Source organism: Patagioenas fasciata, chromosome 1 (genome assembly GCF_037038585.1).
Source record: "Patagioenas fasciata isolate bPatFas1 chromosome 1, bPatFas1.hap1, whole genome shotgun sequence".
In the NCBI taxonomy this organism is placed as follows: domain Eukaryota; kingdom Metazoa; phylum Chordata; class Aves; order Columbiformes; family Columbidae; genus Patagioenas; species Patagioenas fasciata.
The window spans coordinates 1728878-1743323 of NC_092520.1; the positions used below are offsets into that span (position 1 = coordinate 1728878).

Genomic DNA, 14446 nt, shown 5'->3' on the forward strand with positions numbered 1-14446 from the left:
GAATGTGGGCACGATCCTGTCCCCAGCACAGGGCACAATCCTGTCCCCTGCACGTGAGCACAGCGCTGTCCCCAGAGTATGGACACAATCTTGTCCCCTGTCACACAGGCACAGCACTGTCCTCCTCCCTGGTACTTGGGCACCATCCTGTCCCCAGCGTGTGGGCACCATCCTGTCCTCAGCACATGAGCATGATTGTGTCCCCAACACATGGGCACAGGTCTGTCCCTAAGCACACGGGCACAATCCTGTCCCCAGTACATGGATGCATCACTGTCCCCATCCCCAGTGCTTGGGCATCATCCTGTCCCCAACACACAGGCACAATCCTGTCCCCATAACGTGGGTACAACCCTGTGCCCAGCACACGGGCACAGCGCTGTCCCTGAGTGTGATCCTGTCCCCCACAGACACACACAGCACTGTCCCCAAGGTGTGTGCACAGTCCTGTACCCACCACATGGGCACGATCTTGTCCCCCAGAGACAGACATCGCATTGTCCCCAGTGCAGGGGCATGATCCTGTCCCCTGTGCATGGGCACAATGCTGTCCCCAACACATGGATGCATCACTGTCCCCATCCCTGGTGCTTGGGCACCATTCTGTCCCCAACACACAGCCACAATCATGTCCCCAGCATGTGGGCAGGATCCTGTCCCCAACACACAGGCACGGCACTGTCACCATCCCTACTAAATGAGCACGATCCTGTACCGAGCTTGTGGGTACAGCACTGTCCCTGGGCGCGATCCTGGCCCCCCACAGACACTGTCCCCAGTGCAGTGGCACGATCCTGTCCCCAGCACGAGGGCCTGATCGTGTCCCCCCATCTCTGTTCCCAGAGGTCATCGGGGTGGCCGAGCTGGTCAACAAGATCAACGGTCCCTGGTTCAGCAAGTTCGATGAGGACTTGGCCACCGCCTTCTCCATCTACTGCGGCATCAGCATCGCCCACGTACGGCCCGGGAGGGACCCCAAAATTGGGGGGGGAGTGAGAGGGGTCCCCTTGCACTGTCCTAGAGGTGGGACGTCTGTGTGGCCCCAGTTCCTTGGGGACAAGTGGTGGTGGCGATGGGATGGGATGGGATGGGATGGGATGGGATGGGATGGGAACCAGGAACCTCCTGGGGTGCTGGGGGGAGATTGGGGGGTCTGTGACCCCGCAGCGCCCCGTCTCCCCCTCTCCCGCCCACAGTCACTGCTGTACAAGAAGGTGAACGAGGCGCAGTACCGCAGCCACCTGGCCAACGAGATGATGATGTACCACATGAAGGTGAGGTGACACGGGGACAGGGATGGGGACGTGAGCTGGGACACCCACTGCCAGCGCGGTGCCACCACGCTCCGCCCCGTGGTGGTGGCATTTGGGGGTGACGGTGACAACCCCGGAGGTCTCTGCGCTTGCTGGGGCTGTTGTGGCCCAGGGGATGGCTTGGGGACAGCTTGGGGACACTGGTTCCCGCAGGTGTCGGACGATGAGTACACCAAGCTGCTGAGCGAGGGCATCCAGCCCGTGGCCACCATCGACCCCAACTTCGCCAACTTCACCTACACCCCCCGCTCGCTGCCCGAGGACGACACCTCCATGGTGAGGGACACGGGGACCATCCCCGGGTGCCACCGTCCCCTCCTTGCTGTCATTGTCACCCCCTGTCCCCTGTTGTCCTCTCCGCAGGCCATCCTCAGCATGCTGCAGGACATGAACTTCATCAACACCTACAAGATGGACCGGCAGACACTCACCCGGTGGGTCCCTTGTCCCCACGGCCACCTGGGGGACACTGAGGGGGTGGTGACACCCTTGTCACCTGATGTCCCCACCTGTCCCCTGCCAGGTTCTGCCTGATGGTGAAGAAGGGCTACCGCGACCCCCCGTACCACAACTGGATGCACGCCTTCTCCGTCTCCCACTTCTGCTACCTGCTCTACAAGAACCTGGAGCTTGTCAACTACCTGGAGTGAGTCCCTGTCCCTTGTCCCCAGTTGGGGTCTCTCCCCACCCTCCTACCTGCCTCAGTTTCCCTTCTTCTTGCTTTCGCAGAGACATCGAGATCTTCGCCCTCTTCATCTCCTGCATGTGCCACGACCTGGACCACAGGGGCACCAATAACTCCTTCCAGGTGGCCTCGGTGAGTTGGGACGCGCGTGGTGACAGGGATGGAGATGGGTGGCTTTGGAGGGGTCATCACCCCCGTAACTCCATGATTCTGACCGTTCTGCCTTGTAGAAATCAGTCCTGGCCGCATTGTACAGCTCAGAAGGTTCCGTCATGGAGGTGAGATCTCCCCCCACCCCCGAAAAAAGCCACCCCATAGTGTGACAGAGCCTGGCCCAGGCTGCCCAGGGAGGTTGTGGAGTCTCCTTCTCTGCAGACATTCAAACCCGCCTGGACACCTTCCTGTGGAACCTCAGCTGGGTGTTCCTGCTCCATGGGGGGATTGCACTGGATGAGCTTTCCAGGTCCCTTCCAACCCCTGACACTCTGTGATTGTCCCACAGAGGCATCACTTCGCCCAGGCCATCGCCATCCTCAACAGCCAAGGTTGCAACATCTTCGACCACTTCTCCCGCAAGGTGGGTCCCCAGCTTTGGTACCACTCCGCCATCTCACCCCCACGGGATGGCAGGGACGTGGAGGTGGTGACACCAGCCACCTCGCCTGGTCCTGCAGGACTATCAGCGCATGTTGGACCTGATGAGGGACATCATCTTGGCCACTGACCTGGCCCACCATCTCCGCATCTTCAAGGACCTCCAGAAGATGGCAGAAGGTGAAGCTCCTGAGCTGGTGTGGTGGGAACTCATCCCACCAATGCTTGGGAGGTGGCACAGAAGATCCCCCAAGTCCCCATGTAGGGAGTGGTGGGGGTTGTGGAGACTCCATGACGAGTCCCCCCCATGACCCCAACACCCATCACCCACATGACAGTTGGGTATGACCCCAAGAACAAGCAGCACCACAACCTCCTGCTCTGCCTGCTCATGACCTCCTGTGACCTCTCCGACCAGACCAAGGGCTGGAAGACCACCAGGAAGATTGCGGTGAGTGTCACACCGTGGACGTGACCCCTTGAAGGTCAAGGATGTCCCCACCCCATTGCTGATAGCCTGTCCCTTGCAGGAGCTGATCTACAAGGAGTTCTTCTCCCAAGGTGACCTGGTAGGTGGCACCTGGTTGGGTTTGGCCAACGCTCTTGGCAAGAACCAAGAGGGGCTGGGATGAGGTGGGTCAGGGGGGACATCTTGCCTGGGAATGGGGAGGGGATGGCCACCGGTATTGACATCTCCATTGTCACCTTTGCAGGAGAAAGCCATGGGCAACCGACCGCTGGAGATGATGGACCGGGAGAAAGCCTACATCCCCGAGCTGCAGATCAGCTTCATGGAGCACATCGCCATGCCTATCTACAAGTGAGGGACCTTTCCCATCTCCCCCACCCCCTTTTGGCCATGGGGGTGATGGGATGGGAGTCTTGTAGATGTTTGGGGTGGTTTCCAAGCAACGGGGATGTGTGCAGTGGGGTTGGAGGCATCTCAGGGGTGCTGTAGGCATCTCCGTGGGTTGAAGGCTTCTCAGAGGGTTGAAGACATCTCAGGGGGGGTTGAAGGCACCTCAGGGAGGTTGGAGGCACCTCGATGAGGTTGGAGACATCTAAGGAGGTTGGAGGCATCTCAGGGGGTTTCAACCCCATGCTGATGGGTTGTGTCCCCCGCCCAGGTTGCTGCAGGACCTGTTCCCCAAGGCAGCAGAGCTCTACGAGCGGGTGGCCAGTAACCGGGAGCAGTGGACCAAGGTGTCCCACAAATTCACCATCCGGGGCTTGCCCAGTAACAACTCCCTGGACTTTCTGGATGAAGAATACGACCCCCAAGTTCCTGACCCCCAACTCAACGGTTGCCTGGAGCCCGAGGGGGGGCAGCCCGAGGCGGGGGCTGAGTGACAATTGGGGTGACTCGGGGGGAGCTGAGGGACAGGAGTGTCCCCAACCCTCATCCTCCAGCCCATGAGGAGGAGGTTTGGGGGGACATTGGTGACTCTGGGCCACCATGGTGAGGTCCTTCCCCACCGGTGGGTGACTGTCCCCTCTACCCTGGTGGTCCCTGGAGTCCCCTCAGTGGCCGGGGGACACTGCGGGGGACACCGTGGGGATGGGGGACTGGGGGGTGGCTTTAAACTGCCTTAAGGCTGCAGGTCCCATCCCCATGAGGTGACAATGGGGACAACATCCTCAGTGGTGAAAGCACCTCCTGAAATGGGATGATGGGACAACGTAGGGTGGTGGTGGGTGGGCTTCAGGTCACGGAGGCATCCCCATGGACCTCAAAGGGGATGTGACGCTGTGGGAGGGTGGTAGGGACATCTGAGGACAGAGCCATGTCCCCTCCAAGGGCTACACACGTGCCAGGGTTGGGGGGCTCCTGGTCTACACGCATGGGGGGGCTGCACACCCGTAGGGATGTCCTGGAGGGTCTGGTCCCCAACCTGTCCCCAACGTGTCCCCAGCACATGGGTGTTCACTGGTGACCAACACATCCATGAGCATCCCCAGCTTGTGGTGGCTTCACAACTCCTGCCGTGGTGACCACTGCACATGGACCCTGCTGGTGTCCTGTGGTTCCTCTGGTCCTACCAACCACCACGCATGGACCCTGCTGGTGTCCCATGGTTCCTCTGGTCCCACCAACCGCCATGCATGGAATCTGATCGTCTCCTGTGGTTTCTCTGGTCCTACCAACCACCGTGCATGGACCCTGCTGGTGTCTCATGAGCATTCTGGTCTCACCAACCACCACGCATGGACCCTGCTGGTGTCTCATGGGACTTCTGGTCTCACCAACCACCACGCATGGACCCTGCTGTTGTCTCATGGGAGTTCTGGTCTTACCAACCACCACGCATGGTCCCTGCTGGTGTCCCATGGTTCCTCTGCTCCTACCAACCACTGTGCATGGACCCTGATGGTTTCCCATGGTTCCTCTGGTCCTATCAACCACCATGCATGGAACCTGATGGTCTCCTGTGGTCCTTCTGGTCCTGCAGACCACCGTGGACCCTGCTGGTGTCCCATGGTTCTTCTGGTCCTGTTGACTGCCACACATGGATGCTGCCATCCTCCTGTGGTCCCTTGTGTCCTGCAGACCACCATGCGTGGATGGTGATGGCCTCCTGTGGTTCCTCTGGGCATGCAGACCACTGTGCATGAACCCTGACATCCTCCTGTGGTCCCTCTGGTCCTACCAACCACCATGCATGGACCCTACTGCTATCCCATTGTCTTTCTGGTCCTACAGACCACCATGTATGAACCCTGATGACCTTCTGTGGTCCTTCTGGTCCTACCAGCCACCATGCATGGACCCTACTGCTATCCCATTGTCTTTCTGGTCCTACAGACCACCATGTATGAACCCTGATGACCTTCTGTGGTCCTTCTGGTCCTACCAGCCACCATGCATGGATGGCGATGGCCTCCTGTGGTTCCTTGTGTCCTGCAGACCACCATGCATGGACCCTGGTGATCTCCTGTGGTCCCTCTGGTCCTGTTGACTGCCATGCGTGGATCCTGCCATCCTCCCATGGTTCCTCTGGTCCTGCAGCCCACCATGCATGGACAGTGATGGCCTCCTGTGGTCCTTCCAGTTCTACTTAACACCATGCATGGACCCTGCTGTCTCACATCATCCCTCCTGCCCTGCTGATTGCCGCGCATGGACCTTGCCATCTTCCCTTGGTTCCTCTGGTCCTGCAGACCATCCTGTGTAGATACTGATGACCTCCTGTGGTCCTGCTGGTCCTACAGGCCACCATGCATGGTTGATGACCACCATGTATGGATGGTGGTGGCCTCCTGTGCTCCCTCTGGTCTTACACACCACCAGACTTGGACAGTGATGACCTCCTGTGGTCCCTTTGGTCCTACACACCACCAGGCGTGAACAGTGATGACCTCCTGTGATCCCTCTGGTCCCACCAACCACCATGCATGGATGGTGATGGCCTCCTGTGGCCCCCTCCTGTCATACCAGCCACCGTGCATGGACCTTAATGGTCTCCCCTTTGTCCTTCCAGTCCCTCAACCCAACATTTTTTGACTCCCCTCAGCCCTGGGGGGCTCTGCTCAGCCAACCCCCCAGGGTAGCTCCAGCTGTGACCCGGCTCCTTGTCACCCCAACCAAAGGAACTAGGGTGCGCTGAGCCCCACTGCCCAGCCACATCATCATGGTGGGGTCATCATCATGGCAGGAGACAGTGATGGAAGTGCCATGGTGACATCCTGGAGCTGCTTGGGTCAGTTCCACCAGGATCAGTCCCACCAGGGTTGGTCACACTGGGGTTGGTCCCACCACGGTCTGTCCCACCAGGGTTGGTCCCTCCAGGATCGGTCCCATCAGGGTCAGTCCCACTGGGGTTGGTCCCACCAAGGCTGATTCTACCAGGGTTGGTCCCACCAGGATCAGTCCCACCAGGGTCAGTCCCACTGGGGTTGGTCCCACCAAGTCTGATCGTACCAGGGTTGGTCCCACCAGGATCAGTCCCACCAGGGTCAGTCCCACTGGGGTTGGTCCCACCAAGTCTGATCGTACCAGGGTTGGTCCCACCAGGGTCAGTCCCGCCAGGGTCAGTCCCACTGGGGTTGGTCCCACCAAGGCTGATCCTACCAGGGTTGGTCCCACCAGGGTCAGTCCCACTGGGGTTGGTCCCACCAAGGTTGGTCCTACCAGAGTTGGTTCCACCAGGATCAGTCCCACCAGGATTGGTCCCACCAAGGTCAAAGCCACCCCAGGTGCAGCCGTGGGGCCGTTGGCCGCCCCACCCCACGGTCCCATTGCCGGATTTGGGCTGCAGGGCGGCCACTCCTCTCGTCCTCTGCTCTGTCAGCGCCTCCTCGTCTGTTGTCTCGGGGTCCCCCCGTGTCTGCGGGAGTAACAGGGACACCCCCAAACTGAGCTGGGGGTTGGGGGGACGACGTGAACTCAATTCCTTTTGCCTTACCTACTCGGAGATGCCTTGAGCCAGATGTTTTGCCCAAACCCCTCCGGTAGGACCTGTCCGGTGACCACATCTGGCTGCTGGCCCATGGCTTCACCTACAAGACCCCCCCAAAACCCTCCACTCCCTGTGTGATGACACTTGGGGGGCAGGGACGGTCCCAGAAGGCAGCAAAACCCCCTAAAACTACAAGAGGAGGAAGATGGATCCATTGTTGACGTCCCAGATGGGATCCCCAGCCTGGTGACAATCCGGGGGTGCCTGGTGACAATTGGGGGGTGCTTGGTGACATGAGGGGGGTCTTAATGTTTCAAATGGATCCAGGGTGGGTCCTGCATCCCGGGGGGGTGTTTCCCAGCTGTACCCCCCCACTTTTCCAGCGCCCCCTGCTGGCGTGTGTTGGTGGTTGATGCTTTTCCCAGCTCCCACCCCCTCTCTACATAACCCCCTATGGATTTTGGGGGGCGTGGCCGGACCCCCTCACCCCACGGGTGTGCGCAGGTGTGCAAATCCTCCCCCTGCTTCTCTGTTCCCCCCTCGCGTGGCGCTGGATGTTCCGGGCTCTGACGGAGCCCAAGGAGGAGATGATCTTTCTTCTTCATCTCCTCTTCCTCCTCTTCTTCCTCCTCTTCTTCCTCCTCCTTCTTCTCTTCTTCCTCTTCTTCTTTATTATTATTATTATTGATTTTTTTTTTTTGTGGGTTTTGGTTTTCCTAAATAAATTTCATACATCGATCTCCCCGCGGCGGGTCGGTGGGCACCTCGTGTCGGGGGACAGGGATGTCCCCGAGGATGGGGTCAGTGGGCACCTCGTGTCGGGGGACAGGGATGTCCCCGAGGATGGGGTCAGTGGGCACCTCGTGTTGGGGGACGGGGATGTCCCCGAGGATGGGGTCAGTAGGCACCTCGTGTTGGGGGACGGGGATGTCCCCGAGGATGGGGTCGGTGGGCACCTCGTGTCGGGGGACGGGGATGTCCCCGAGGATGGGCTCAGTGGGCACCTCGTGTCGGGGGACGGGGATGTCCCCGAGGATGGGGTCAGTGGGCACCTCGTGTCGGGGGACAGGGATGTCCCCGAGGATGGGGTCAGTGGGCACCTCGTGTTGGGGGACGGGGATGTCCCCGAGGATGGGGTCAGTGGGCACCTCGTGTCAGGGGACGGGGATGTCCCCGAGGATGGGGTCAGTGGGCACCTCGTGTCGGGGGACGGGGATGTCCCCGAGGATGGGGTCAGTGGGCACCTCGTGTCGGGGGACGGGGATGTCCCCGAGGATGGGGTCGGTGGTGCCTTGGGGCGGGGCGGGGGCTGGGATGTCTCCGAGGATGTGGCGGTGGCACCAGGGAGGGACAATTTCTGAACCTGAACGTGGGTGAGCTGTGCAAGGAGGGGACGGCAGGGTTTGGGGGTGCAGGGAGGGTTTGGGGTGCAGAAAGGGTTTTGGGGGTGCAGGGAAGTGTTTGAGGTGCAGAGAAGGTTTTGGGGTGCAGAAAGGCATTTGGGGGTGCAGGGAAATGTTTGAGGTGCAGAGAAGGGTTTGGGGTGCTGGCTGGAGTTTCAGGATGCAGGGAGGGGTTTGGGGGTGTAGGGAGGGGTTTGGGGGTGCATAAAGGGATTTGGGGTGCAGACTGGGATTTTGGGGTGCAGGCAGGGGTTTGGGGGTGCAGGCATGGGTTTCAGGGTGCAGAAAGGGGTTTGGGGGTGCAGATGAGGGTTTGGGGTGCAGGTGAGGGTTTGGGGTGCAGGGACGGGTTTGGGGGTGTAGGGAGGGGTTTGTGGGTTCAGAAAGGGGTTTGGGCTGCAGGTGAGGGTTGGGGGTGCAGGGAGGATTTGGGGTGCAGAAAGGGGTTTGGGGGTGCAGAGAGCGGTTTGGGCTGCAGGCTGGAGTTTCAGGGTGCAGGGAGGGGTTTGGGGGTGCAGGCTGGGGTTTGGGGATGCAGGTGGGGTTTGGGGGTGCAGGTGAGGTCTTGGGGGTGCAGGCAGGTGTCCCCAGGGCATCCCCCCCACCCGGTGACCCTCAGGTCACCATCCGGCACGTCCCCAGTTTTGGGCCAACCCCTTCCCAGAGCCAGGGTGGGTTTGGGGGGGCTGCTCAGCACCCCTCTGTGTCCTACCTGTCCCCTGCAGTGTCCCCAGCCTCGGGGTGGGGGTCCCTGCCTGCAGCTGGGCACCCATGGGTGCCATCCTGCAGCTTTGCAGTGAGGTGCTGTGCACCCACGGGTGCAATCCTGCAGCAGGGTGCTGTGAATCCTCTGTGCAATTCTGCACCCAGGTGCTTTGCACCCACCAGCACAGCCCTGCAGCAGGATGCTGTGCACCCATGGGTGCCATCCTGCACCCAAGTGCTTTGCACCCATCAAGGGAGCCTGGCAGCAGGGTGCTGTGCTCCCATGGGTGCCATCCTGCACCCAAGTGCTTTGCACCCACCAGCACAGCCTTGCAGCAGGGTGCTGTGCACCCATGGGTGTCACCCTAAAGCTTACAGTGAGGTGCTGTGTACCCATGGGTGCCATCCCACAGCATGGTGCTGTGCTCCCACGGGTGCCATCCTGCACCCAAGTGCTTTGCACCCATCAAGGCAGCCTGGCAGCAGGGTGCTGTGCACCCATGGGTGCCATCCTGCACCCAAGTGCTTTGCACCCACCAGCGCAGCCTTGCAGCAGGGTGCTGTGCACCCATGGGTGCCACCCTAAAGTTTACAGTGAGGTGCTGCATAGCCATGGTTGCCATCCCACAGCAGAGTGCTGTGCTCCCATGGGTGCCATCCTGCACCCAAGTGCTTTGCACTCATCAAGGCAGCCTGGCAGCAGGGTGCTGTGCACCCATGGGTGCCACCCTAAAGTTTACAGTGAGGTGCTGCGTAGCCATGGGTGCCATCCCACAGCAGAGTGCTGTGCTCCCATGGGTGCCATCCTGCACCCAAGTGCTTTGCACCCATCAAGGGAGCCTGGCAGCAGGGTGCTGTGCACCCACGGGTGCCACCCTGCTCATGCATGTGGCCGCAGGCTTTGTGCGGGGCTTGTACCTGTGTCATGCATGGGAGGTGACACATGGATGTGTCCCCTGTGCGCAGGATGTGTCCCTTGTGCACGCAGACGCATTGCAGTGCACTGCGCAGCACTGCGTTGCACTGCACGGCACTGCACGGCAAGGGGATGCGCTGCTCTCACCGCTCACTGTGGTGCGATAATAAACCGTGGCAGTGAGACTGGGAATTAATTAAGACACACTTAACGAACTATGGCGGAAGCTCCCCCTGTGCGTCCAGCGCTGCAGACAAACGGCCCTGCTGCGCAGTCCCTCGGCTTGGAAGGGAATTTCTGCGCCTCAGCAGATTTATTGGCGCCCAACGTGGGGCACGAAGCCGCGACTCTGAGCTTTGCACTGCACGGCACGGAGCCCTGCAGCACTGCACAGCACTGCATGGCGAGGCAATGCACTGCACAGCTCTGCACTGCACTGCACGGAGCCCTGCAGCACTGCACAGCACCGCATGGCGAGGCAATGCCCTGCACAGCTCTGCACTGCACTGCACGGAGCCCTGCAGCACTGCACAGCACTGCATGGCGAGGCAATGCACTGCACAGCTCTGCATGCACTGCACGGAGCCCTGCAGCACTGCATGGCGAGGCAATGCACTGCACAGCTCTGCACTGCACTGCACAGCTCTGCACTGCACTGCACTGCACTGCACTGCACGGTGCCCTGCAGCACTGCACAGCACTGCATGGCGAGGCAATGCACTGCACAGCTCTGCATGCACTGCACAGAGCCCTGCAGCACTGCATGGTGAGGCAATGCTCTGCACAGCTCTGCACTGCACTGCACACTTCTGCACTGCACTGCACGGAGCCCTGCAGCACTGCATGGCGAGGCAATGCTCTGCACAGCTCTGCACTGCACTGCACGGAGCCCTGCAGCACTGCATGGCGAGGCAATGCTCTGCACAGCTCTGCACTGCACTGCACACTTCTGCACTGCACTGCACGGAGCCCTGCAGCACTGCATGGCGAGGCAATGCTCTGCACAGCTCTGCACTGCACTGCACGGAGCCCTGCAGCACTGCACAGCACTGCATGGCGAGGCAATGCACTGCACAGCTCTGCACTGCACTGCACAGCTCTGCACTGCACTGCACTGCACTGCACGGTGCCCTGCACCACTGCACAGCACTGCATGGCGAGGCAATGCACTGCACAGCTCTGCATGCACTGCACAGAGCCCTGCAGCACTGCATGGTGAGGCAATGCTCTGCACAGCTCTGCACTGCACTGCACGGAGCCCTGCAGCACTGCATGGCGAGGCAATGCACTGCACAGCTCTGCACTGCACTGCACGGAGCCCTGCAGCACTGCATGGCGAGGCAATGCTCTGCACAGCTCTGCACTGCACTGCACACTTCTGCACTGCACTGCACGGAGCCCTGCAGCACTGCACAGCGCTGCACAGCACCACACTGCACGGTGCTGTGCCACACGCTGCACTGCACTGCAACATGTCGCACTGCACAAGAACACATTGCACTGCACTGCACTGCACAGGAACACATTGCACTGCACAGCAACATGTCGCACTGCACAGGAACACATCGCACTGCACTGCAAGACATTGCACTGCATGAGAACACATTGCACTGCACAGCAACACGTCACACTGCACAGGAACACATTGCACTACACTGCAAGACATTGCACTGCACAGGAACACATTTCACTGCACTGCACTGCAAGACATTGCACTGCATGGGAACACATTGTACTGCACAGCAACACGTCACACTGCACAGGAACACATTGCACTGCACTGCACTGCAATATGTCACACTCCACAGGAACACATTGCACTGCACAGCAACATGTTGCACTGCACAGGAACACATTGCACTGCACTGCAAGACATCGCACTGCACAGGAACACATTGCACTGCACTGCAAGACATTGCACTGCACAGCAACACATTGCACTGCACAGCAACATGTCACACTGCACAGGAACACATTGCACTGCACTGCAAGACATTGCACTGCACAGCAACATGTTGCACTGCACAGGAACACATTGCATTGCACAGCAACACATCACACTGCACAGGAACACATTGCACTGCACAGCAACACATTGCACTGCACAGCAACACGTCACACTGCACAGGAACGCATTGCACTGCACTGCAAGACATCGCACTGCACAGGAGCACATTGCACTGCACTGCACTTCAAGACATTGCACTGCACAGGAACATATTGCACTGCACAGCAACACGTCACACTGCACAGGAACACATTGCACTGCACTGCACTGCACGGCCCGGCTGCCCCTGTGCAGGCAGACGCTGCCCAGGACGGGGGTGCACCCATGGGTGCTGCAGGCAGGGCCCCCCCACTGCCTGCGCTTGCTCCTGCCCTGGAAGCCTCAGGGTTGCAGAGCCACAGGTGGGAAGTGCCACAGCCCAGTGGGGACACTGCCCGTCCCTGACTGTCCCTGCCCTGTCCTGCCTGTGCCTGCTCGTCCCTGCCTGCTCCTGCTCTGCCCACCCCTGCCTATTCCTGCCTGTCTCTGCCCGTCCCTGCCTGTCCTGCCCGCTCCTCCCTATCCCTGCCCACCTCTGCCCACTCCTGCCCATCCTTGCTCGCTCTTGCCTCTCCCTTCTCATCCCCGCCTGCTTCTTGCCATCCCTGCCTGTCCCTGCCTGCTCCTGTCCATCCCTGCCTACTCCTCCCCTATCCCTGCCCATCCCTGTCTGTCCTGTCCACTCCTGCCCACCTCCGCCTGCTCCTGACTGTCCCTGCCTGCTCCTGCCCGTTCCTCCCTATCCCTTTCCGTCCCTGCCTGTCCCTGCCCATCCCTGCCCGCTCCTGCTTGTGCCTCCCCATTCCTGCCTGCTCCTGCCTGTATCTGCCTGTTCCTGCCCACTCCTGCCTGCTCCTGCCCGTTCCTCCCCACTCCTGCCCGTTCCTCCCCACTCCTGCCCGTTCCTCCCTATCCCTGCCCGCTCCTGCCCGTGGGTGGTGGAGGGGGCGGTTCTCCCGCGGGGGCTCTGATTGGCCGCTCCGTTGCAGGAGGCGGGCCAATGGGGGAAGGCAGCCAGTGAGGATGGAGGGGAGGGGCTGATGGCAGGCGGGGCTGCACTTGATTGGAGGAGGGCATGGACATGGGGTGTTCCCGTGTCCCCACATCCCCCATGTCCCTATGTCCCCCATGTCCCCACATCAAGTCCCCACATCCCCATGATCCCCCAGGTCCCCACAACCTCATGTCCCCCATGACCACACATCCCTCATGTCCTTGTGTCCTCATGTTCCCATGATCCCATGTCCCTATGTCCCCCATGTCCCCGAGCCCCAATGTCCTTGTGTCCCCATGCACCCCACAACCCCATGTCCCTATGTCCCCCATGTCCCCAAGACCCAATGTCTTTGTGTCCCCATGTCCCCACAACCCCATGTTCCTATGTTCCCCAAGTCCCGACATTCCCATGATCCCCAAGCCCCAATGTCCTTGTGTCCCCATGTCCCCATATCCTAACATCCCCCATGCCTCCATGACCCCATGTCCCTATGTCCCCAAGACCCAATGTCCTTGTGTACCCCTATCCCCACAACCCCACGTCCCTATGTCCCCCATGTCCCCAAGACCCAATGTCTTTGTGTCCCCGTGTCCTCATGACCCCATATACGTATGTCCCCCATGACCCCATATCCTTATGTCCCCCATGACCCCACATCCTCACGTCCCCCATGTCCCCACGACGCCATGTCCTTATGTCCCCCATGACCCTATGTCCCCCATGTCCCCACATCCTCACATCCCCACGTCCTCGTGTCCCCACAACCCCATATCCTCATGTCCCCCATGTCCCCAGCTGGTGAAGCCAGGTCCCACTGCTGGGGCGGGCTGGGAGCAATGGGGTGACAGTCCCCGGTGTCCCCAGGGCTCCTGGTGGCACCTGGGGCTTGGGGACCCTTGTGCTGGGTGCCCTGTCCTGCACGGGGCGTGTGTGCACATGTGTGTGTGTGTGCACATGTGTTGTGTGCATGTGCACATGGGAGGGTGTGTGTGCATGCGTGTGTGTGCATATGTGTGTGTGTGCGTGTGCACATGGGGGTGTGTGCGTGTGTGTGTGCATGCGTGTGTGCATATGTGTGTATGTGCGTGTGCACATGGGGGTGTGTGCATGTGTGTGTATGCACATGCGTGCATGTGCACATGGGGGGGTGAGCATGTGTACGTGCACGTGTTTGCATGTGTGCACGTGTTGTGTGCATGTGCACATGGGGGGGTGTGTGCATGAGTGCGTGTGCATGGATGCATGTGTGTGTGCACATGTGTTGTGTGCATGTGCACATGGGGGGGTGTGTGCATGAGTGTGTGTGCAGGGATGCATGTGTGTGTGCACGTGTTGTGTGCATATGCACATGGGAGGGTGTGAGTGCATGCGTGTGTGTGCACGTATGCA

At 60.3% G+C, this 14446-nt stretch overlaps 1 protein-coding gene across 2 annotated transcripts in view; it reads left to right on the forward strand.

Moving 5' to 3' along the window:
• The window catches only part of PDE2A (phosphodiesterase 2A), a 66567-nt gene extending 58840 nt beyond the window's left edge, over nt 1-7727 (forward strand). For both annotated transcript variants that reach the window (XM_071811942.1, XM_071811989.1), the window contains 13 exons: nt 844-956; nt 1197-1274; nt 1467-1589; nt 1677-1747; nt 1837-1959; nt 2043-2130; nt 2229-2276; nt 2501-2575; nt 2673-2772; nt 2931-3043; nt 3123-3161; nt 3306-3412; nt 3720-7727. In XM_071811942.1, coding sequence (XP_071668043.1) covers nt 844-956; nt 1197-1274; nt 1467-1589; nt 1677-1747; nt 1837-1959; nt 2043-2130; nt 2229-2276; nt 2501-2575; nt 2673-2772; nt 2931-3043; nt 3123-3161; nt 3306-3412; nt 3720-3942 — 1301 coding nt within the window. In that variant the 3' untranslated portion in view covers nt 3943-7727. The remainder of the gene's footprint in view (nt 1-843; nt 957-1196; nt 1275-1466; nt 1590-1676; nt 1748-1836; nt 1960-2042; nt 2131-2228; nt 2277-2500; nt 2576-2672; nt 2773-2930; nt 3044-3122; nt 3162-3305; nt 3413-3719) is intronic.
• The last annotated feature ends 6719 nt before the right edge of the window (nt 7728-14446 follow it).